The 27199-nt window shown below is 35.3% G+C and overlaps 1 protein-coding gene across 2 annotated transcripts; it reads left to right on the top strand.

Moving 5' to 3' along the window:
* The first annotated feature begins 632 nt into the window (after positions 1-632).
* Positions 633-26860, top strand: LOC125675793 (uncharacterized). Of its 2 annotated transcripts, none has more exons than XM_048913591.2 (8): positions 633-1318; positions 16989-17159; positions 18978-19090; positions 23826-24665; positions 24874-25006; positions 25283-25416; positions 25651-25881; positions 26101-26860. In XM_048913591.2, exons 1-8 carry the CDS (start codon positions 918-920, stop codon positions 26640-26642), a joined length of 2565 nt encoding a protein of 854 aa, XP_048769548.2. In that variant the 5' UTR covers positions 633-917; the 3' UTR covers positions 26643-26860. The 2 variants fall into 2 exon arrangements, with proteins under 2 accessions (XP_048769548.2, XP_048769549.2); XM_048913592.2 differs by lacking the exon at positions 633-1318 and adding an exon at positions 10043-10321.
* Positions 26861-27199: the final 339 nt, after the last annotated feature.

Raw genomic sequence — 27199 nt, 5'->3', positions numbered from 1 at the left:
TCATCTCCAATTCACGCACGCCATAGCTTTCATTAAAGTGAAAGTAACTTTATTTACATGATAACAGTGTACTTAGTATGTTACGATATATGTTTTACTAAGTGTAACTGAGCATGAATATTGCTTAGAAGTATTTAGCATCTTACGTAACTAAGAGTACTCCTACGTTTAAGCAAAATTCTGATACTTTCTCTATTCCTACGATTTATGTTGTATACATGTAGGTTGAGATATATTGGAATAGTGAAGACGACTGATATCACAGGTCACGTGGTGGCAATGTTAGCGTTTGACAAGTACAAAAAGATTATCAAAAACAATTTTTGGTTAAATAAAGAATCTTTATATTTCAAGGAGCCTGAAAACTTACTACAAGTATAATTTCAAAGTTTGTTTATGACCAAAAATATTTGTTCAACAGTCAGGTTTTGACAATACTCCTAATGGGATTCTCCATGGTTTTCGTCTTCAATTAATTTAATACCTGTATGCGCTTAATAACTTTAGGACCTGAGCGGCGTCTTGAACGTAAAAAGTGAATTTTTAATATCGTGACAATAAAGTTATCTAAAATTTACTTGTCAATGATGAAATTATAGCTTTGTCTGGCTTTAGAAAACAATTGTCGATTTGTTTACTATGTGTTTCGGACAACATAACAACACCAGGTGGAGGGTTCAATGTGTTGAATTTATGTCTAATGCAAATTAAAGATGATGATTTCACCAATAAAGGTAAATAAGAATTCAGCAGTACCTTCTGTTTTGTGACATTTGATTGATGACAGCTTTTTCTCGTCATAACTCTTTAACAGTCATTACACGTCCGGTTTTGAAATATCACTGTTGCATAAACTTAAGGCGTTGAACGTTGATTTTTAAACAGCTGCTTTATTTTTGAAGACACTTCCCTTCACAATGAGAAGAGGGGGCTTTCTAGCCTTCTTGGTGTGTTTTTACTATGTAGAGGGCGGGGGGTTGACCAGTTTTGGACTGGGGATGATAGGACACTTTGGAAGGATGGATAGGGTACAAAAAACAGGAGGGTTGATGTCCAATTTCGATTTGGAGTTGAAAGGCACGGAAGAGAGAAATGGAGGAACAGTGACTAAATTCGAAGTAAAATTGAAAGACGCTCAAGTGAAGAAGAGAGGCAGAATGGCTAATTTTACACTGAATACAAAAAACAGTGAAGAAGGGAGTGCGACAGTGAACAAATTCAAGCTGAAGTCTAAAGACAATGTCCAAAAGGAAAACCAGATACTGAACAATTTCAGATTTGATTTGAAAGACAAGGAAAAGGACAATGGAAACGAAGTGTAAGTATATAATATAAAACTACAGATAAGTTTCTCAATCATATAGAGGCCTCACTGGCTTTACATGTAGGTCAAGTATCACAGAATGTTGACCAATGCATGACGCTACGGACAGTAGCAGTGAAGGTTATGACGCTACGGACAGTAGCAGTGAAGGTTCTTTCATTGTGACAACGCCTATCGTTATGTAGGGGAACCTCTGTTCTAAGGTCATATCCGAAACTCCTGACTTCCACTTCTATTGTCGGGAGCTAGGCGAAAGAAGTGTCACTACTGAATAAGTCTTGGGTTTGAATCGGGATCGAGAATCAAATCTGGCATGGGCTTCAACTGAGAATTAAGTTGGCTCACTACACCCTGAAATAGTTTCTCAAATCAGTACGGATTGATTTAATCATAAAAGATATGATGAGATACAATAAGTAATTATTCCAAAAAGGCAGAAAATATGCAAATTTGGATAAAAATATGATTTTCAAAAGACTCTGGCGGATTTGAACTCGAGATCTGCGGATCACCAGCCCAATGCTTTAACCACTGAGCTAAAATGATAAATAAACAAATCGATCGATACAAATAACTTCCCAAAACATTCAAATCGCCATCTTGTGACGCAGTGACATAAAGAGTAGTGAGCTACCTTAACTGTGGCTATCGCGCTAGTCGGGCGATAAATACGAAAAGCCACAATATACTTCAACTTAAATTGTTCACGTCATCGTAAAATTTAGTGATTGCAACCTGTGGTGCTGTATCTTTAACCAACTAGCGCAGCTTTTGCCATAACCAGATAATTATTGAGTTTCATTCTTAACAGGCAACACAAGACTATATGCGTTGAAAAGACAAGGAAATTGATATATTTATTCCATGTTGTTGAAGAACATATGCCTTTCTTTCTAGATGTCGGTGAATTAATTGAGCAAAATTGAATACTTACGTATATGTAAAAGTCTGTTTAAAATCATTCAGAGTGAATTATTGATGTAAGATATATAACGCAGTAAGAATCACGTAAAGGTTGAATAATGCGTAGAAAACACACAACAATATCTCCGTTTCACTTTGTGTAGTTCAGTTCTCTTACTTAGTCCTTACAGAGTTATCGTTCTTAGAGAGAGAGAGAGAGAGAGAGGGGGGGGGGGAGGGAGAGAGAGTCTTGATTTCAATAGAACTTTTATTGAATTTTCATACCCTTGGAGAAATCAATCATTTTTTACTATAATGAGTTTTACAAGTTCGCGAATTTTTCAAAACTAACTTGACCAATATTCACTGAGTTCACCAAGTTCAATAACCCTATATTATTGTACATGTATAAGTCTTTTTATCGAGTGTAAAAAAAAATTATAGATGGTTGCAAACCCGTGTGTCTTAGCTGGCCATGTTTCATAATTTCTTGATTTTGTCTGATATTTAATGAAACTGGTACTTAAGCTGAATAAACTTTAATAAATGTCCTTAGCTAATTTGTGAAGTTTGACATTTGTAAGCGCTGTACATCAATATAACGCTTGGTTTACATTTAAACAACAATTGTCGACACCATTTAGAAGAATTACAGCTAACGAGTATCAAAACTAATTTACCACTAGGATCCTACTTAATTAAAGCGAAGATATTTTTTGTTTATCTGTCTTAATTTTTCAAATGTATGCATAAAAAAGGGGGAAATTATGGAAATAAAAAGAATATGCTCATTATCGATGATGAATATTACTGCAGCTATAAATAGAACAATGTGAAATATTAATGAGTCTGGTTTCCAGGTTGGAAAAAAAGATAATAAATGAATATTGCCATTTCATTCGAGAACAATAATCATTTCTGAAGAACCTCCATAGAAAGGAAACGTGAAGAATGTCAGAGTTTTTTTCTTGGAATATTTTGACTTTCAATTGACCTGTAAAGGAAATATGACGCGCCAATTTTGGAATATGCTCTAAATGAGAAATGTGAAAGGAGGGCTTGCATTTATTGCTTTTTCATCATTATTAGGCTAATTTTTAGTCAAGAAATGATAATGTGAGGGTTTGAACTTACGAATCTCAGCACATATGAGAAAGGCATGTCCTTCAATAATGAGAAGCCATTCGGTATATCCATATCAATTAATTACATTTATATCCCAAATGTGTAATACACTAATACCTCACGTAGCTGATAGAAATACAATGTTTGTCTTGTACATGAATGTATAAAAACGCTGAGGATATCCACATTAATTAATCATATATTTACTTACTATGCAATAATTTTCGTTATAATTTGATGACACTTTATCCAGAATGATATATATATATATATATATATATATATATAAGTATCACCACCACTTTAGAAATATCTTCTTTTCAAATCCTGGAACTTCAAAATTTTCAGACGGCCCTTGAATTATGCGACAGGTTCCTTTATTCATTTCCAAACTCGATTTATAGAGAATACTCACAATCATTACGCAACAGGTATTCACTTCTAGTGATGATGAAGTGAAAACGATAAATAGTGAATTCTTGATATACATTCTCAAAATATGTTCAATACTTTGTTATCTTTATTGTTTGATAGCTTTGTTTCGTATCCTCTGGGTGACGATGTGCGTTTCTGTTTGTGGTTTCCATTTCATATGAATTTTCAAGGAACTAAGTACTCGGATCATATCATGTCTGTGGGCTACTTCTGAAATCAAGAGAAAAAGCAAAGCACTTGGTAGCATTCCATACAACAATTATTGAGAGGGTGATAAATGGATGAAAATTTTATATATTTATATCTGTGAAAATTGTGTTTCAAATCCCAATATACCGGTAGTACATGTATGTGAAATGGTCACACTATTGGGAGACGCAACTTTTAGAAAATTATCTTTATTTAAAAAATATGAAACTTACTTATGTTTAAACAAATTACACATTTTTCTTAAAATTTATCTTGCCTGGACTTCTTGTTGCTTAGGAAGGAACTGCCAAAAATGGATACGTTTCAGCCATAATTGCCTGAAACTAATTAGTAGTATAACATGAATAACGTTTTAAAGTAATTATGAAATATTCATAAAACATAAAGGACAAGTCTAACAGGGGGTCTTGTTTGGCCCTGAGAATTCTTTAAAAGTTGACAATTTCCACCTTTCGGCATATGGAATATCTTATTACAGATTTAAGATTATGACGTAGTTTGGACATTATGATGTCGCAAAATTCGTCATGATATACCCATTTTGTAGAACAGGCAAAATGTAATATTTCTAGATATGCATATTGATGCAACTTTTATTCGAATTTAATATTTAACATTTATCTATTTTTAAATTCATTATTTTGATCACGGACTGCTCATTTTAAAATTCTTTGAAATATGTGTCAAAGTACAGCAGTTTTCCTTACAAATCTTTACAAATTCGCATACTGTGTTATTTCATAAATGAGCTCCTTTGATTGAATGCATTTTAAAAAATCATTTAAGAAGTAAATTTCATTTTTGAAAACACATGAGAGTATATGAACGGAGGTGATTCACGTCTGCACACCTCATGAAGCGTTATTTCATGTATTGACATCCTATTCTGTAGGAATTCCCTGCCGTTAGAATAAACCTGCTATATTTATCAAGCCTGTCTGTATTCATTCCTGTATTGTTTACTGAGGCAGACCTTTCGTGAGGAAATACCTATCATATATCAAATTAAAAGCATTGGAAATGTAGAAAATATATGCACAAAGTGAACCTAGTTTTGTATCATTATTCTTAAACTTCCGGATCTTTACTCGCTGCATAAAACATTTCAAAACATACATATTTACGAACGTATCACCTAAAGATGAATGAAATCAACTATGATATTGGTCTGTCACACATTTATGAATTTGAGAATGGTAATGTATTTGAAGAGATAAACGCATTTAGTAAACAAAAATGCTAATTCTCGATTTTTTCCCCAGTTCTCTTCTCATTTTCCATTTTGAATTTAATATTAATGTCAGTTGAGGGCTGTCGTGGCAGATGATGTAACAAAAATTTCATTATCATTACAGCATGCAATTATGGCATTGAAAAATTTTACAGCTTATTTAATTTTCGTTTTATTATACAGAAATATTCCGAATTGATAAGCATTAAATTAGACCGTGATTATTTACCTTGAATTGTCTTTGACAGCGATAGGGAACACTTGCTTTGTCACAAGGAAATGTTCACCGGTGTAGATAGCTCACAAAGTGAGAGCGGGCCTTTCCCGTATTAGAACCGTTGTACGATTTTTGTAGATTTTCTAATAAAGTAATGAATCGTTTTCGATCAAAGATAGTTTCTACGATGCGTGAATGATCTATACAATAACAACTCATACGCTTTTTATGGTTAACGGGAGTTTTACCGTTCGTTAATCTTTATTTGTTTCATGAATGTCACTGTTTCAATGGGGACCTCAACTGGAAATGATCTGTTTTATGTTAGAAAATTATAATTGGTGTTTGTGATAATAAAAGAAAATATCCTGATACTAGAACACAGACGTTTTATTAATTTTCTTTGGCATAAAATTTCGTGGTTTTGTCATAAAACATACATGTTACTCCGCCAGTACGAAAACTCGTCGACTTCTACCTTTAAGATTGTCTCTTAGCTTCCATAAAATAAACTTCACTTTGTTGTTGACTATTTGAATTTACAATAATCTTCAATCGCGATAACACTAAATATAAGTTTGCTGTTCAGTGAATATTGATGATTTTTTCCTACCATTTGAACAATATGTATCAAAGAGAGATTAAGCTAAAAGACCTTCACAGATTAAGCTGGAGTTGAGGAAGCAATGTCCTGGGGAACTAACACGGGTGGGCGTATATGTAAAATTTTACATACACCTAAAGTGTCTACAAACACAAGATTTCAGTTCAATCTAACCACATCTATCTCTAACGAATTGACGTATATCGAGAATTGGTTAGTGTTGCCTTACACTGTATTATGTATTGCTTCAGCTCAGTCGTAACTACTTAGCAAATAATTCGGTTACGGAAAAGGACGAGTGAGATCCGATTGGCTTTAGCTGTCATCCCAACCCCCATAATTTTTTATTGTTCAAATATCTTTAAAATGTTTGAGATTCCAACCCTTAAAGGAAATACATGTATTTTCTTATTACACATGACATCATTCATTGAGCAACAGGTTTTTGTTCGTCGTTTTTCCACCCCATTTGCCGCTCATGGAGAAAAAGAAAATTCCGAAACATAATTACACATCTCAATGACGCCACCAATCCTTTCCCCAAACATGATTTGGCCACTGCATAAAATGTAAGAGAGGTTCTGGGAAACAGGTTTTCCTATCCAAAAACGCTGTTTTTTAACTCCCCCCCCCTCCCCCCTCCCCCCCAGGTGAAAATGAAAATTCTGAAACCTTGTCCACCTCAATGCATCTTTCTATATGCAGCAGGGATATATGGTTTAGGGGTGAGGACCTCAATATTGTTTTAAATATATTTCAACAATTATGAAATATAGGCTGACCCCAGTGCACTTGACATATGCAGCAAGTCTTTACATGTGTGTGGTATGTTACATGGTAACTTTGCTAATTATACAAGTACGACGGAGAGTATATTTATTTAGACAAACACTTAGGTGCGGCTATCACTGTCTTATCCAACATCTAGTTCACTATTGGAAGGATAGGATCCAACTAACTGTGTGAAGCGACTGTATGATTAGATGTCGGTTCTCTTGTAACATTGCATCTTGTGGGATAATATAGACGCCTTATATAGAGTTACTAGTTCTTTCAATTTAGATAATAGCTTTCCCCAGTTTACGGAACTTTCTATCAAGCGGAGGTATACAAATGAACATTTAACATCCCTTTTGAGAATTTGTTACTTATATAGAGATGTCACCAGCTGTAGGTGAAGTGCCACAAATTTTGACCTATGCATGACGCTCAAGGTCGAAGCAATGAGGGCTCTTTATCGTGCCAACGCCTACCGTGACACAGCTCCATCATATACGAAAAACCCATAACGTTTACTTCTAATGCTGGACGCTAATACAAGTTAAACGTCATACGTTTGAAACCGGTCGTGATAGCTCAGTGGTAGTGCGTTCGCTTTGTAACCGGAAGGTTGTGAGTTCTAGCCCTGCCCGTGTCATGGCTGCGTCAAACCTAAAACTTTAACATAGGTAGGGATACTTCGCCAAACGCTCGGCATTTAGAAGTAGGAATCACGGGTCTTTCGGATATGACCTTACAAAACGGAGCTTCCTTGTCGCGGCAGGTGTTGGCACGTTAAAGAACCCTCACTGCTACGGTCCTGAGCGCTATGCATAGATCTAAATTTGTGGTACTTCGCCAAAAGCTGGTGCTGTCTCAATATGAGTGAAAAATCATCGATGGGACGTAAAACAATCAACTAATCCTAGATTTGACCCAGTGCTGGGATCGAGAATCGAACCCGGGTCCTATCTATTAAGAGGCAAACTCCCAACCACTAGGCTAACGCGACAGTGCATGTTCCATTTATTCTTTAGGGTAAATCGTTAATTTGAAAATGATAACGGATGTGTTGAAGATATTTTACAAGAGTAAATGATAGAATTTAAATGTAGTAAGTATACAAATGTTTACAGACTTGATAAACTAGTACACCTGCTTGTTATGATGTATGTCTTGAAACTTGCGAGCGGGTTACTGTCATGTTGACGAGCACCCAATTGTAAACCTAGATTAATTTAATTGCCTAAAGATTAATTGTCAGCGATTCACGTCTCTTAAGAACACATCCAAAGTCGTTTATTTCAAATCCATCTTCTGTCTACAATCGTTAAAAAGCAATGACGAGTTCGTCAATTAGTTGTGTTGATGTCCGTTAATTTACGAATGAAACTTTTCTTTGGAACAGTAAAGGACACGTGAATGTATTGCCTGTATTTTAAAATACAATACAAAGCATTTATTATTTCCAAATCACCTTGTAGTATTTAAATTTCCTGCATAAGGACTACATTTCATCTGTTCAGTTATCACAAAACAGAATAAAGTTTCCACGGTGATTGCGGTATTCGGCTTATAGGTTAAACGTGAACAAGCCAGTCTAGAATGAGTTAAATTCTTTTTATGTTATTGGAAACCTTGAATTGTGTCAAAATGCCAGAAATGACATTCAGATTCTTCTGCAAAATTCAAATAAGGTTTCGAAATGAGTGCTTGGTACAAGAATGGATGATAGAATTTCGGTCATCCCATTTGTCTTCCAATGGCATCCTTTCCCATTTCTTTTGTCACTTTCAACTAATGATAAATATACCAACTAATGATAAATATACCAATTGGACGATGTTGATTTTTAAAATTGTTTAATTACCACAAATATATCCAGTAATTATTTTTTAGTCACGGAGACTTATTGTTTTTGCTCAGTTATTATTCTTCCGTTTCTTGTTCTTCTTTCTCTCGCCTAAAAATGTCCACATATGTTCTCTGTAACTCTTTCTTGAAAGTATAAGATACTCACGAATATGATAGGCCAATGCACGGTGTATCTAGTTGTCTAGAAATAATTGTGTTTTCAGATAGAAGGAATTGGAGTACATTTTCGGGGTATCAAATAGGAATGGGTCTAACAGAGAACGTTATAGGGGGAAATAATTCCAAAATTCAACAGATATAACTTTACTGGTGTGATAGATAGAATCCTTTGGTCTTCGGAAATGAAAAGAGAATGACAGGACCTACAAAACTAGTATCAAGGTCAAGTGATTCCAGTGACCTTGACCTCTGAACTTTAACATAAAACTTGTATTACCTTAGAACCAAGTCTGATAGAAACATGGGATCTTCAGAAATGATGGTGGGACCTACAAAATAGATCACGGTAAAGTGACCTTGATCTTGAAAACTGGTAGTACTTCAGAAGCAGGTCTGATAGAGACATGGGATCTTCAGAAATGAAGAAAGGATGATGGGACATACAAATTAGTTTCAAGGTCAAGTGACTCCAAGGACCTTGACCTCTGACCTTGCATACAAAAACTGATATAACTTTTGAAATGGGATTGATAGAGCCATTAAATCTTCAGAAATGATAAGGAGAAACAAAGTAATATCCAGGTCAAATGACTTCTGTGACTTTGACCTTGATCATAAAAATTCGTATTACGTTAGAACTGGGCCGATAGAAAAATGGAATCCATAGAAATGATAACGTATGTTGTGACCTACAAACTAGTATCAAGGTCAATCGACTCCGGTTACCTTGACCTCTTACTCTTATAAAGATAAAAATGTAAGTAAACATACCATTCTTCAACGATTGTCAGGCATTTTTACACTTTATTTTGATGTCTCTATTAGACCTGGGTTTTGTGCAATTGAGTTATTGATATGGGAGAAACAGTAGTATTCAGATGAAGCCCTCTTTTACACAGCCAGTACTTCGTTTGGGAGACTTTATAATCGACGATTACAATCATATCTTGTTTATTGAATGTATCATAACAAAAAAGGCATGTCTTTGAATGACTATTGACTAGTTAAAGATTCCAGACCTCCTCATAATGGGAAAGAAACATAGACATGTATCTACCTGTTACAAAGTAATATTAATGATAAATTACATGCACATATCGGCACAAATGCCCACTCATACAAACACAATCTCATATCACTTCCATGTACGAAAACCCTACACCTTGACGCAACCACTGTGCATGTCCTGCACGTGCTTTAGGGGGTCTTATTTCTCTTTCTCTCTCTCTGACAACACTCTGTTTTGGCCTGTCTTAGTTTGATGAATGTTTGTCATCAACTATAGCCCGCGGCGCTCCAGGTAGAATTTACTTATCATATTCTGCCTGATCTTTGTAAAGAGACCAGCACATCTTATTAGGGAATATACACAACTCATGGGACGATGAAGATGGAATCGGTACGGGCTGTTCTGTTTGTCCAAGTTCTGATTTTCTTAGGAAATTTAGTTTTGGATTCCTCTGCACACCGAGGACATGTGTAAGTTTGCATCAATTTTTTTAAATTTGAAAATAATAGCAGAATTCTAGAAATTTAATTTTATCAGGGGCAATTCATGTGCGGTTTATGAAGTCCTGCTTAATTTTTTTCCTATTTCTCCTGTTTTTGATAATTCATACAATGTTACATATGTAGTTTAAATGTTGTGAGGATTTGAAATTCACAAGAATGTGTTTTGATTAATGCATTAATTAGATGCGTGGCGTCTTCAAATATTTATGGTTTCATGTTTAAAGATTCACAGATATTCATATTAAACAATTTGACCCATATAACTGTCTTTAAATTATTCCGATCCATCATTTGATTCCTTAACATACATGTGTTATCTTAGCATATTGAAAAAAATAGGCTTCGATCTAAAAACAAATGACAAAAAGACAGCACGCACATGACTGTTTAAAAGACAGATAAAATACAAAAGGTTCGTACATTTTCGTGTGTTGTTTGTTCCAATCACTCCACGACACACAGTGATGGATATAAACAAATAGATATACATGTTTGTGAGTCAGACATTGATCTATCGACATGCTGCAGTTTTATTATTCCTCTGGAGTAGTACAAGGTGGTATTCGCGGACACTTACTATTAGATTTGTTTAAGGAAATGCACATATACTTGGTATCTTCTAAGTTGTATGATTACATACATGTAAATGGAATACTGTCTGACATGTCCCTCAATTTTCAATTATGTATTTTGTGCCATTGTTAAACCGGTATATCATTTTAAGAGCGCTATTAATTACATGCACAATATTGTGTATTTACTTACGTAATTCTATAAATTCAAAGATATTTTCTTGGTGTAGTTTTAATTCTATTGCAATTTTTTTTTACATGAGAGAAAGACATTTTAATAATAAAAAAAAAGTTCATAAAACATCATTAAGGTTTTTATGAGTTTTCTAAGGTTATGTTCATGTTTGTTTCCAAACTAAAACCAACGACATCCTGTCATCTATCTTGTTTGTACCAAACAACTGTTGACGACGGGTTTACAGTTACGTAAACATGACTACAACGATGTGAATGATCTTGCAAACATGGCGCATTGTTCAACTTGTGATCCCAGCCAGGGGCACGGCGTTGTGGTAATGAAGCACTGCACATGATGCTTAACAATAAGTCAACTTATTCACGTATCATGTTACACACTGTAAGTGCAAATGTTACGACCGCCGTATACTCTGTTTTATTGTTACGACCGCCGTATACTCTGTTCTATTGTTACGACCGCCGTATACTCTGTTCTATTCCTATAACGTCAATGACGAGATAGTCCAACATGCACTCGTAATGGTTTGTCTTAGCATGTCTGCAACAGTAGTATACATTTATATAGTCGTTATGAGGGGTCATATATCAAAATAGCTTTACGTGTAGGAGGGAGATACATGTAATAAAAATATCTATATAGGTAATTACACTAGAAAATTATCTGATTGAGCAGGTTTATATTGCCTTACAAAAAAAGTAATAGCCCGTTGTCCGACCATAGCATGCGGTATGGTGCAAGTATCGGCATTGTCTTGTGTGATGAACAATGCATCGGCACGTGCATACGATAATGCACGACAAAACATGGTACATAAAGGCATGTCAGTACCACGGTACTAATATTGACACTCAGTTTTGATTTCACTCCTTCTGATTATTTGTCACTTACTGTAGATTTATATTTTTATATTCAATGAGTATAAAATTTCTTCAAATAGTCTTAAACCGCGGACATATTATAGAATTGGTACTACTGCTAGGACTTCCCTCACTACAGTATACCTAACCTGATATGCTGTTTCATCAGTAAAAATATTAGTCAATATTGCTAAAGGTGTACCTTGCAAACCTGGTATTGCGTGGATACGTCATGAATGGAAATTGTCAAATTACCTACAACTGAAACGTCGATGGCAATGTAGCTGACTGGCACATGCAGAATAGATGTACATGCCGTTCCAAGATGTCAGAACTTATAAGTTTGAAATTATTCGTAAATAAATTCCTAACGTTTTATTTTACAGATAAACGCATTGATTATTTCAGTGTTTTACAGATGTAAAAATGTTATCGTATTCTGTAACTGCGTATGTTAACATTCGTAAAGACCTCTGACGATTTGTTCGTTATTATTAGGAACAATTACTACAAAATGCTTCGGAAATTTGTCAAATATTGAAATATATATCATATCAATATGATATATTCACAGATATATAAATATAACTCACGTGCATGTGTATATATATTTTGAAGTGACGAGACAAAAAATCAAAATGGCAGTGGAGAGACATATTTTGTCATGTATATATTTGTATCGCTAAAACACACGATTTGGGTTTTTTAATAGTAACGAAATTTATCGGACCATGAAAGAGAGATTGTCCTCGTTGCATGACTCTCTCAAATCTCTTAATTTAAACTTGTGTCTGTAATTTGTTATATCTGATGTAATTTTGGTAATTATTCAAATGAACGTTTGATATACACGTATAAACTTACTTCAGTAGATATTTTAGACTTTTAAAAAATGGTTGCCTTTTGTAAAGGTTATTCAGCAGGGTTTACGTTAAGGATAATTTCTTATGCAGTCAGTAACACTGAACTACTTCTTACCCCTCCATTATGTATTTCAACCCCAAAATATTCAAGGAATTAAAATTGCTAGAACTGTATTAAACAATCAAAAGCATTCCGTGTCACCTGAAATAAGGCGATAAACAGGAAGAACTGTGTTAATATGACTGGTTGACATCATTATTACTGATGTCAATCTACAAAACAACTTAAGCTGTTTGAGTCCTTACCCCGGGGGCCCAGCACGTCTACCTAATTAATTTCTGCAGTGGCTTGATAATATCATCATGTCTCTTCTGAACACACTCCGACAGTTTAGAGAACAGTGGTGAATGCAGATATTCTGATTAATCACTGTCAGTTTGTAGCGTGATGGCATAAACTGCATCTTTGTTACATAAATTCAAAACTACCAATCCATGTGTTTATTACATAATCTATGATATAAATACAGAAAACAGATAAACGGCCTTAAAGCGTCATTTCCTCCTAATTTCACGTTCTAACACATCTTTGTGAAATATGTCACTACCCACTCCTGGTGGATAAACAGGCATTTCAATCTTTTTCTTAATTGTTGTGTTCATGATAATTGAAAGTGATATTTGTTAACACCATGCTTTAAGGATATATGATGTGTAGAACTCACCATGTATTAAATACGTTAGAAATGTAAACAAGAATACCTACTTAGGAAAAAAACAACAGTTTGAGAGTATATTCACCTGCCTACATGTACAGATGTGTACATTTCGTTAATCTAAAGGAAACGACTTATTTTTTAAAGAATTATGACAAATCGATGTTCATTTCTAACACAGATAGAAAAAAGAGAATGTTGATAATGCTCAAGTGTTGTACATTTCTTATGTGGCTGAATATTGAAGCAACGTTGGAAAGTCTATAACTTTCTTATATTTAAAAATACAACTTGGCAATTATGGAATATTAACATATTAATATATCTGCTTTTTAATGCCCCCCTTCTTTCATCATATTATATAATCCTTATACTAACGTAAAATATACAGTAGACTATTTTTGATGTGTACATAGATATGCATATCAAATTCATATATTTCTCAGACAATTGGTTTATGGCGAATCTACTTACAGAACATATTAGGGGAGAGAAAATAATCAACGAAACGGCAGGCCGACGCGTAGTCCTGTGATAAAAATAAAAATAAATTCCTTCATGAAGAGTGAAATTCCTTCCAGCAACCTGTAACTCTGCATCGAGGCGTGGTTATGCTAAAGCGTACCGTGTACTATCTCTGCATCGAAGTACCAGTTGGTGCTATTTAATATGTCAGATGTATGTTAACATTCGTAACGTTCTGAACGGCTTGAATTTGACCTCTTTTGAATTTGATCTCTCTTTGAATTTGACCTCTCTTTTGAATTTGACCTTTCTTTGAAAATACTGCATTCTGTCCCGTCACTTTCATTGCTTTTTTTTTTTTTTATCGAAGATTTTTCTTCAGAAATAAGATTTTCTAATTCAACTATCAACTTGTGTTTTATATTCTTTAATATCATTATATGACTCATAAAAAATATATTTAAAAAAAAAGATATATAAACAGTATAAATTTTGTTGTATCAAACTTTAGCAAGATCCATGACGAAGTCTAGAAATCATATAACTTTTAGGTGTTGTGATACAGTGGCGGATTTAGGGGGGGGGGACCCCGCTCCTCTTTTTTTTTTTTTTTTTTTTTTTTTGGTTTACCACACCGAACCTATAAAGGAAGTGGTGACTTAAATGAAAGAAAGAAGGAACAAGAATTTCAGTCGAAAATGCATTAAAATGCACCTTTTTAAATCAATCTTTTTAAAAATTTCCCGGGGTGGTCCCCCTTAATCCTCTCCCATGCCCCCCCCCCCTTCGGCCCTTTGGGCCTCAACCCCCCCCCCCCCCCCAACAATAAGGTCTAGATCCTCCACTGTATTATCATGTCTTTATTCATTTGTTGCTACATTGGTAAAGTCAATGTTCCCTTATATGATTATGATGTGGAATATATCGATATACTACCACATTCCACTCATCATTATAATATTGAAATAGAAAAACGAAATAAAACAGAAGTGAACGTTACTTGTTTCATACCTGAGTCCCCCCTCATTATTAAGGAGGAGGGACTCATGTACATAATGTATGAAACAAGTGCCTGTGGTTAGTAGGTTAGCTAATGCATTAATATTCCTCTCATGTAGAGATGTTAAGACGTCACAAGCTTTATGTGAATTGTAAAGATTAATATTTATATTTACATTTCTAATGATTTATCACTGCCAGTTTATTGCGTAATAGTGTGTCATTCAATCTTTTTACCTTTGATATCTTTACAAATTGTAGGGATAACCATTTCATCGTCAATACGTTGCAGTTGTGAACAATACGCTTACATGTACATATGAATAAAAGGTGAAGATAACGAACAGTGATAAATCTCATAACTCCTATAAGCAATACAAAATGTTGTTAAATGTAATCTTCCACGACTGGGAATTCCGACAAAAATGAAAGTAGAATGTAAATATAAAAAAACATTTTCATTTTTTTAATACATGAGGTTATGAACTACATTGCTTCGCGCCGGCACACTTTTCATGAAGTACTGAGTATGCGTGAAGCATCACAATTCATAACCTCATGTACTTTCAAAAAAATAGTTTTGGTTCCCGGGCAGGGTTTCTGGTGTGGTATACTGCGATATACCACCTGTCGAACAACATTGTTATCGAGTTCCCTTAATAAAATCTGGTAACCTTATTGAACTTGCCAATCTCATTCCACCACATAGAAACGTCACAACTCAATTTAGATGCATAATTGACTTCCATCCCCATTATTGAATTTGAATATGCATATATATCACCTATGCCATAATTTAGATAATAATTAAGCGTAGTTTGACATCGTGCTCATTTAATGATAAGCAAATCCGCAAGAATTAGGAGACGGTCTAGATCCAATTTGGGATTCTTTTCTTCTAAATTCAAATTGAAAACCTGGGGAAATTTCCAAAGTGTGCTTCCCCCTAACTATGTATACATGTACATACACTGTTCGTTGTCCACGGTTGCTTTTCACGGGTCTGGCATATTGCATTCAATACTAGTACTCTTACTAGCTACTCCCGGTTTCGTTATGTAATTGTTTTAGTATGAATCTATCCTTTAAATGGGGAATATTGCATAGTGATGTGATGTACCAATATTTCCAGGAGCTTGGGTTTGATAAACCTCACAGATGTTCAGAAGTAATTGCAAAGCTTTGAAATGTCCTTTGAAAATAGTAAAGAAGAGAGAGTGTAAATACCCTTTCAAAATGACTCCTGTTAATACGCACATAGTGTCTTTTGTCGCTTCATTATTCAAATTCAACCCATGCAAAGTTCTTTACTTATGATGCAACTTATTCTCTTTCCGCGTATTGCTTTATCAAACGTCTGAAATCTGAAGAATTACTAAACAATTACCACAGACTTCAATTATCCATAAATCACAATACCTGTCACCCTCTGCTTCCTGGTATTCAGATTTCAGTTTTAATACGCTACGTCATTCATATAGTTTTGCTGTTCTCTTTTTGTTGGTTTTTTATTTCTTCCAGGAGTTTCACGTATTGAAATTTAATGAAACAAACATACCAATAGCTCATTAATTAATAAGCAATGTTTTCTTATTAAGACATTTTTATAACTATGATTAAAATTGATGTGATTCGTTATTGTTAACATTTTAGTTTTATTTTAAAGAGAAATCAATAGAAGAATTTGTAGTACAATATTAGTTTATGATGACATTGCTGAACTATAAATCATATTTATTCTTAAAAATGTATAATGAAACTACATGCCTTTAAATCTATATTTAATTTTTCCTCATTTTCATTTTGTTTTATGTCATACAATATTCTATTTTCGTTTTCACGTTTCTTTTATTTCATTACGTTACATAACATTCTATACCCCCCCCCCCCCCCTCTAATTCCTCATTATGAAAATCTTTCTACCTTCAATTCTATCATATTTCTTTTCCTATTTTATTTTCAGTCATCAATCTTCATCAAATAATATTAAGCCTAATGTGAGTCCTTATCGGCCTAAGAATGAAGAACAGAAGTGTATGGTAATTGTGAGGAAGACCTTTCTGGAGAAGGAGATGGTTATTTATCCATGCTTTCGGCCCGTCAGAGGGGTCACCCCTGTAGCAGCCCACCAAAGGTAACAATCCCTATAATATCGTCAGAACCGAAACTCCAATATATATATAAGATAATGATATGATCTCATACGAAAATGTTAAGATTTCAAAAACATATAAAATGGTGACTAGAAATATCTTGATATATTTGCCAAAATTAATAATCAATAATCAAATATATTCTGTAAATCTGGAAAAGGTATATATATATATATATATATATATATATATATATATATATATATATATATATTCCCTATAGTCTGGTGTGAATATCATAAGGAAAGTAATTTTTAAAGTTTAATGGACATATTTTACTAAGGTAACACTTCGATACCCATAATTCCCTACAATGACAAGATACCCAACATGCCATGAACATGTTTGTATTGAGAGTTCCCCATACTAAGACTTCACCCATTCTGAAATACTACATTGGGATAAAAGAAATTTATGCCACTATCCTGCCTATCCTTAATGTATTCTTTTTCAAACGAAGATGGTAAAAACGTATTCGCTACATGCATAAAAACGATCTTCTGGTATACAATATCCCATAATGTTATTTTGTATAGGGGAAATATGACATTAATTTCCCAGTAAATGCCTGTATGGGATACCAAGCCTTCATATGCAATGTCCTTGAAGAGAGCATAAATCTATGACTAATAGTGAAATATGCCCTTAATTTTCCGCAAATAAGCATAATACACCCATAAGAACTGGGTCCGTATTAGTCATATCTCTGAAGGTCTTAACCTGCAGGAGTCGCTGATCTGTGATTGGTATTATCATTCGTGATTAATATTTCCTTAAGCAATACTATCAATTAATACTGAAGTCAAAGTAGCATTAGTAATTATCAAAGCGAAATATAAGTGTATTAGATACCTCTTGATTGTCAGAAATATGATATGTAACACTTTTTACTTAGTTTATTGATTGATGGTATATTTCACTCATATGGAGACGTCACCATAGCCGGTGAAGTGCTGCAAGATTTAGGCCTATGCTCGGCGCTTATGGCCTTTAAGCAGGGAGGGATCTTTATCGTGCCACAACAGCTGTGACACGGTACCTTGGTTTTTGCGGTCTCATCCGAAGGACCTCCCCATTTAATCACCTCTTACGAGAAGCAAGGAATACGAAGGACCTATTCTAACCAGGATCCCCATGGGATTTTACTTAGTTTACATACATCTATTATCAAAATGTATCAAAAATTAGAACTATATGAAAATACAAAATCTGTAGTGTTTCTTGATATGTCTCACAAATTTCCTCAAACTCCGATTAAAATCCCCCAGCACTGTCATCTATATATTCCTTTAAAAACCACATCACATGATTGATTGATTGATTGGTTGATGTTTTCCGCCACACTCAACAATCTTTCAGTTAACATGAACATCAAAGTATAATAGTCATTATAACCGTTCGCAATTAAAAGATACTGAATTTATTCCACTACACAGTTTGCGAGTGAACAATGTACAAGTATAGAATGGTTCTGTATGTGTTTATTGCCCAGTGTACGCACATCTTCTTTATATCCATCAGAGCGGAATGTCTCTGTCTATCTAATTTATCTATAAGTTATGTAAGAGTTTTTTTAAATTGCGATACATTTGTATATAGTATATGATGATTACTTATTTCTATAACAATATCCATCAATGATAAACCAAACAAGGAATTTCAAATATTGAATTGAAATTCTGCAATACATTCCCCACGGCCATGTGTAGCAGTTGTCAATGGTTCATACAACAGGAATAATATATTCAACGTTTAATGAGGTTGTTGGTGATGTAACAATGGTCTCTCATTTTTCACAGTTCTATAGGGTTAGTGTGTAGAGGATTCACCACCATCCCCAGCACGAAATACATCAGAATGTCTATCTGCTGTCCTGGATGGTATGCTGACAACCAAGGGCGCTGTACAATGAGTGAGTACAAATAATGACGCTGTACAACGAGTGAGTACAAATGATGACGCTGTACAATGAATGAGTACAAATAATGACGCTGTACAATGAGTGAGTACAATTAATGACGCTGAACAATGAGTGAGTACAAATAATGACGTTGCACAATGAATGAGTACAAATAATGACGTTGTACAATGAGTGAGTACAATTAATGACACTGAACACTGAGTGAGTACAAATAATGACGTTGTACAATGAGTGAGTACAAATAATGACGCTGTACAATGAGTGAGTACAATTAATGACGCTGTACAACGAGTGAATACAAATGATGACGTTGTACAATGAATGAGTACAAATAATGACGTTGTACAATGTGTACAAATAGTGACGCTGTATAATATGTGAGTAGAATTAATGACGCTGTACAATGAGTGAGTACAAATAGTGACACTGTACAATGAATGAGTACAAATAATGACGCTGTACAACGAGTGAGTACAAATAATGACATTGTACAACGTGTGAGTACAAATAATGACGCTGTACAACGAGTGAGTACAAATGTTGACGTTGTACAATGAATTAGTACAAATAGTGACGCTGTACAATGAATGAGTACAATTAATGACGCTGTACAACGAGTGAGTACAAATAATGACGCTGTACAATGAGTGAGTACAAATAATGACCGTACAATGAGTGAGTACAAATAATGACGTTGTACAATGAGTGAGTACAAATAGTGACGCTGTATAATATGTGAGTAGAATTAATGACGCTGTACAATGAGTGAGTACAAATAATGACGCTGTACAACGAGTGAGTACAAATAATGACGCTGTACAATGAGTGAGTACAAATAATGACGCTGTACAATGAGTGAGTACAAATAATGACGTTGTACAATGAGTGAGTACAAATAATGACTCTGTACAATGAGTGAGTACAAATAATGACGTTGTACAATGAGTGAGTACAAATAGTGACGCTGTATAATATGTGAGTAGAATTAATGACGCTGTACAATGAGTGAGTACAAATGTTGACGTTGTACAATGAATGAGTACAAATAGTGACGCTGTACAATGAATGAGTACAATTAATGACGCTGTACAACGAGTGAGTACAAATAATGACGTTGTACAATGTGTACAAATAATGACGCTGTACAACGAGTGAGTACAAATAATGACGCTGTACAATGAATGAGTACAAATAATAACGCTGTACAATGAATGAGTACAAATAATAACGCTGTACAATGAATGAGTACAAATAATAACGCTGTACAATGAGTGAGTACAAATAATGACGCTGTACAATGAGCGAGTACAAATAATGACGATGTACAACGAATGAGTATAAATAGTGACGTTGCACAATGAATGAGTACAAATAGTGACGTTGTACAATGAGTGAGTACAAATAATGACGCTGTACAATGAGCGAGTACATATAATGACGCTGTATATCCGATAAGTACATAGTGATACCATTGTGTCACGGCGTGAAATATAGATACAAATCAAAACGATCTCAAATAAAGTTAGGATATATAGTATAGTATACAAAGACTACTATAAAGAAATTGTACAATGAATAAGTACAAAATGATAATGATGTACCATGAGCGAGTTGATAAAAAACCCAATAATTAGGTGAAGAGTGGCGTCATACAGTGAGTGAATATAAAATTACATGTATGATGAATGTCACTACACTGTATGTTTGAATTAGTCAGTAACTAATAAGGACACTTTACAGCAAGTCAGTAACAAATAATGGCGGTGTTCGTCAATACTAACCTAATTAGAAGAAATTAAATTGTGAATAACTATATATTTAACAACAATTGTCAAATTTTCGGGACGATCTGTTCCTTCCTCAGGACAAACGAAAAAGTTTTACATAAGAATAAGATGGCTAAAGGTAGTAAAAGATGTACAAAAACGGCTAGCACTAAATCGGTACACGAAAGCTACAAACGTAAAACGTATATTATACAAGTACAAATCACATGTCTATAGTTTTGGACTTGTTTATTTTTTACTAGGGGGAGCGAATCAGAACACGTCTTATTTATCCAATGAACTGGGGCCAGTTTTACACAGCTAATTTACGACTAAGATTTATTTTACGAAAGAACTTTTTCCTTAATTAACTCCTTATCTCTCACTAAAAGTCTCGTATCTTAGATTTTCATAAGTTCTCTCGTAACTTCACAACATATAGGTATGTGTTTTAAGATCTAACTAAATATGGCGGCAGTTTGCATTATGCAAAGCCATCGTCAGATTAGACGAGAAAGGCAATTTAGGGACAAGAAAAATACACTGGGTTATATGAATGACTGAGAGGTTACTTCCAAATTTAGACTACCACGCCATTTGATCATTCTGTTTTGCCAAATGATGGACGTCTTTAAAAGACCCACTCTTACGTCCCATTCACTACTAACGTCTTACCACTCATGGCTGCCGTCAAGTTTTACGCTACAGGGAATTTTCAGTTGGTGTCTGCTGATGTCAAAGACATTGAGAAGTCTAGCTTAGAGACATTTCTGATTTACTATCAAAACTGAGTCCAAATTACATTAAGATGTCTGATGGAGATGCAGAGGTCAATGATCCGATGATAGTTTTCTCTCCAACATTGCTTGTTTTCCAGAAGGGGTTGTGTCAATAGACAATTTAACAGAATTTTATAAGCGCGGTTCTTAGCTCGATTTGTTCGTTGAATTATGTAGCGAGTTTAAACATGATTGGTGGGTCAGAGTAACAAGGAAATGTTGGGAAAATGTGCCAATCTCTGCGCTTTATAAAATATCTCAAATGCAGAGTGTATCCCGTATCTCAAATTTACGTCAAATATTAATTCTCAATAAACATGTAGGTGTGACAGCGTGGCAAGAATCATCGCCATGGAAAACAAGTTCTAACGCACTTCATGAAGTATACAGTCGTGAAGCGTCGCATTTCATGCCCTCCTGTATTTTCAAAAAATGAAATGTATTTATTACATAAACATTCCAATGACACAAGTACTACGTTTGTATATTTGAATAAAACCTTTATTGCTTATACCTAGATCTGACTCGTTCAAAGAAGAGATGAAATATATCTATATGTAATAGTTTACCGCTCATATTTCATATCTGTGGTGAGTGCTTTTTACACCTACGTTGGACACAACCTATTAATATCTGTAATACGTTGGGCTTCTTCATATTGTAAAGTTAACATAATTGATTAATGTACGTCCGACTTGATGGAAAACAGGCACTAGCTCAAGCAAAACTGTTGATAAGACCCCTCTGTGTGGTTGACCATGTCGTGTTACGCCTTAAGTATATTCCATATATAATCAGATAATCAGCATTGCCATGTTTTCGCAAACGCTTAAGTAATTCGGCATATCAATTTAGTAATTTAGTTCACTAAGATGGCTTAAGACTCTTGCTTTATAATCAATTAAAAATGGTGTTTCATGATGTTTTAATACGTTAAACAGCGTAATATATCATTGAATTAATTTCCATATTGTTAATCCAATAATTATATGCATTGCTTTCTTTTGACTTCTTATAACGAATCAAAGAACTAACAGGACATCGTCTTAATGTAGGAAATGTGTTCAGCCCTAAATATAATCTAACACACGACTTATATCGCGCTCGCGGCGGGTGTGACCGGTCGACAGGGGATGCTTACTTCTGCTACGACACCTGATCCCACCTCTGGTGTGCCCATGGGTCCGTGTTTGCCCTTCCTTTCATTTCCATGCTTTATTGGTAAAACGTTTTCGTTTGTCCGGATTAAGGGATAGGTAGCCCCGAAAATTTATTTAACTGTACGTGACATTGGTTATTATCTATTCATCTATCTGTTTGTCTGTCTGTTTATCTATCTATCTATCTACATGTATCTGTCCATACATGTAATGGGATAAGATTTTTTCAACATTGTGTGATGTAAATTTTCTTTTGCCTTTCGTATCAAATAAAAGAAATCCAACCTCGAAAAAAAATGTGGACCATGTTGTATGCACAATGATATGTATAGATATACACCGAGCGATAGCGATTCATTCATCACCTGTCTACAGAAAGCTATTTTTCATTTCTTTCTCCCTTTCTTGTATTCAAATGCTCTAATTGTAATATTACCCAAAACAAAGCCTGTCACATAACCATCGGTAAGGTAGCCTAGACCATATTTGACAGGCCATAAATCTACAGTCGGCAATTTCAAATCATCACAAGGAAAGAAGACGTTTTCATAAAGGTTAAGAAGTACTTCAGAAACAAGGCATTACTTGAAATATCTGAACATAATGATAAAAAAAGTGAAAATAAGGAGCAGTGATCAATCTCATAATTCCTACAAAGAATACCAAATTAAAGAGTATAGGGCAAAGAAGGATCTCTGGACACACCAGAGGTGGGATCAAGTGCCCGATCTCTATCCCTACCATTGTTATCAATTGTTAGAAATATGTAGCTACATGATTTGGGGGGGGGGGGGGGGGTTAAATGTGATCTTAAATAATTCGTGTGAGATTGCGTTTTGATCAATTGCCCATGGCCATTATCAGACGATTTCTGCTTTGCTTAAAGATCATGTGATATAACGCCATATAATAGAAGCTAGATTAATCTGGTGTAGTGATAAACAGTAAGATATGGTTTGTCCTAACTGCTTTTGAATGATATTTTAACTTTTTGTCTCATATTTCAACCCATTTTTTCTAGGGGTGGATGATAGAGGCCGTGAGTCGCAGATGCCAAAAGTGAGTGCACCTGCTCAGGACAACAGTCAAAAACGTCTCGAGGCTCTACCTAAATACCCCGCATCGTATAAAAATCCACAATTTGGACCAATGAATCGTGGTCTACCTCCACCAGACAGATGGACTCCAAACGATATGGCCATGCGTAGAATCCAAAATATGATGGAACAAAGACTGAGATTGATAGATATGATTGAGAGGAAGATGAAAGCACGAGAACAAAAAACCACCCGTCCTCCTGTTCCTCAGTCTCCAGTAGGAAAACTTTTCCCAACCGTAAGAAAATTCATCACAGTAAGCAAGTCTGTAATTTCACCAAGAAAACTGTCACGCCAGAACAAAATACCACAGGTACCAAATAACACACCTCTCCGCCATCAACCCGTCCAACAGATCCCGATGATTCCAAAACCCCAGCAACAGAAGCCGCAATTCATTATCGCTCAGAAGAAACAATTTGTACAGGTGCCTCGTCAGTCCATCCCTCAATTCTCGCCAGTCAAACAGGCCACACATATTCGTATAAATGCACCCAATGCCTTCCCATATATTCCACACCATCCCTCGATGAGACAAAGAGGAATGCCACAAATTCCAGACATGCATGCTCAGCGTTTCCACAATCGGATGCCACCGATTCCACCCATGCACAAACATATTGCTCCACCTCGATCACAGTTCCCCAATGTCCCTCCCCACCCCATGGCTTTACTCCTCCAGCGTATCGATCAAGACAGAGTTCAGCTCCCCAAATTCCCCGTCCAAATGCCACCAGTTCAAGTACAACCAGGACCAAGTCTTGGTAAGTACGATACGTTGCCGCTTTTTTAAAAATTCAATATTGTCTTCACTGCTTATTTTATTTTCCCTCTCTTTTCTCTCTGAACGGTTACAAGTTTCTCGTATATTTTCTTCTCCTATCAATTTTGTTTGGATATATACATGTGCAATATCTTGAAAATTAGGTTTGTTTTCACATCTTCCAATAAATATATTTTCCTTTACACAAGGCTTCCCCTCACCTCCGCCATGTTTCGCAGCTTACCTGGATGTTGTGCAGTCTTGCTTCAAAGAATCTGGTGTGGAGATGCCACCAGATCATGGCATTCTAAATGGCGATTACAACTACCAGGGCGTCTGTCAGTAAGTCAGATGATATCAGCACACACCTGTTGAACTAGGTGTTATCCACCTAAAACAGAAAATCACAACACTAGCTCAAATGTGTGCGACAGAAAAAGCTAAACATGATAGGAAAATGTGTAGAATCATAATCTGCTTAACATTTATAAAATTCAAATATTTTTAAACAAAAATTAGTACTGCGAAACGCACCACAAATAGAGTACGAAGTACTACTCATCAGTAGCTTCCTCATATTCATGTTAAACGTTCTCTTAAGCATTGTTACAATTGTAGAAAGAAGATCCCAATCGCAGACTGCATCAAACGGTCAGTGCACCCTTGCGCCACTCTCCAGGAACACATGTTGGTCCGTACCACGATGGTCAACACACTGTCTGAAATTGACAGAATTTGCCGCATTGACAGCAGTAAGTGTTGTTATCAATGGAGTACAATGGAACAGAATTTCGTTTGGGAAAGTTACACGAAAGCCCAGTGGTTTCACGGCGTATATATCGCGTCGTGTGGATTTCATTCATATACATAATATGTAATGTTATCTTGAACTACAGAAACAAATTTGAGGGGGAAAACATTCCATATAAATCCATTATTTTAATCGATCCGTCATTTATGGACCTAACTTATCTTTTTTATCGTAGTCCAAGGAATCGAACATCGTATGGCTGTTGACGATGAGGTCCCTGCTCCACCAACAGATATTCCACATGACCACATACACATGCATGGTGACGTTGTGCACAGTCATCCACATGATCATCACCACGATCACCAGCATCTTCCATTAGACACCCCACTCGAAGAGAAAGTCATCCAGGCGGAACCGGCCACGGAACCTCCTACCGATGGCATCCAATTCCTTGGACCCTCTGGTTAGTTTAAACAGAAAAAACTGCATTGTGGGTCAATAAACGCATGGGTACTGTCTTGCCGCGTCCAATCAACATGAGAGGAATCGATCCTAACGACTAAATCCGTTTTAGAGCTACAAAAGAATTTTCACTTTCACAAATGATTAGCAGTTTCATTCTCAAATTTCCAATTCCATAAAACCATAACTTGTACATATTTTATTTTTTCTTAAATTACAGATCAAATCAGAGCTGATCCTATACCAGAGGATAAACCAGACATTACTCCTGATATCAAGCAAGATATCAAACCAGAAATTAAACAAGCTATTGATGAGGTGAAAAAAGACGATAACGTCATGGTGGAACTTACCAAGGTCATTGAGAACAATGTGGAGCCACACATCCATGCGCATCCTCATGTACAACATGTTCATGACGACATCACACACGAATATTATCTTCCTCTCCTTATTGGCACAGCTATCGGAGTGGCGGCCATTTTCCTTCTTTTGTTGGCCATTTTCTGTATTTGCTGCCGAAGAAGAATCAAGAAGAAAATTTACGTCGAAAGAGAACCAGAAAAACCCAAACTGTTTGAGGGAATCTACACTATCGGAGTACCTCCACCAGTTTATGAAGTGAATGGCATTCCACCACTGTCGTATGAAGAAGTTCGAGGAATCAAAATCACGGGCTCACCGTCGTCTGTAAGACGTCATAACCAGGAAAATGACCAGGCCGAGAATACCTCACGCCGTGGAGTCGTATCGGACATTTAAGAGTGAAAGCGATGGAAGACGTCGTGACGTAAAGACTGAGTGCTATCTATTCAACCTTTCCAACGTTTTCGCTTTACCGATAGAGCAAAATTTTATTGTACTAATGCAATCTCGTGATAGAATCTCGTCCGTTCTTGTGTGTCAAATGACAAGCATCTTCATGTATATATACAGTATATTTGGTTGAATAAAATTCAGTTACACATTTTTGAATGATACTACCTTCTCGTTAGTACTTGACACCAGCTCGATCTTCATGCAGCGAGTTCGATAAGCATGAATTCATTTCAAGATGATATTTTCTTGTCTCAACTTTCTTTTCGAGATCTCTATCCCTTGTTATATTTTTTTTTTTAAAATTAAAAAATTGTGTTTTCTGTTATATTTTGTCAGAGCAAAACGTTTATCCTTTAACCCCCCCCCCCCCTTCAGTAAACTGACAAACAAATGATCAATATAAAAGACAACTGAAATTTTTCCAGCAGTGTTCTAATCATGTAGCACAATGAGCTTTCATCAAAACACAATGTAGCACACTGCCAGAAAAACTATTTGTC

This window comes from Ostrea edulis, chromosome 3 (genome assembly GCF_947568905.1).
Source record: "Ostrea edulis chromosome 3, xbOstEdul1.1, whole genome shotgun sequence".
Taxonomy (NCBI): Eukaryota; Metazoa; Mollusca; class Bivalvia; order Ostreida; family Ostreidae; genus Ostrea; species Ostrea edulis.
The sequence above is the reverse complement of the archived record's forward strand: the minus strand, read 5'-3'. Positions and strand labels throughout refer to the sequence as shown.

What these genes read in the sequence shown, in the direction of transcription:
- LOC125675793 (XM_048913591.2), top strand. Translation starts at nt 918, where the DNA reads ATGAGAAGAGGGGGCTTTCTAGCCTTCTTGGTGTGTTTTTACTATGTA. An exon ending in CCTGTAGCAGCCCACCAAAG is followed by an intron (nt 17,160 to 18,977) that starts GTAACAATCCCT and finishes CATTTTTCACAG; the next exon opens with TTCTATAGGGTTAGTGTGTA. An exon ending in CCAATTCCTTGGACCCTCTG is followed by an intron (nt 25,882 to 26,100) that starts GTTAGTTTAAAC and finishes CTTAAATTACAG; the next exon opens with ATCAAATCAGAGCTGATCCT.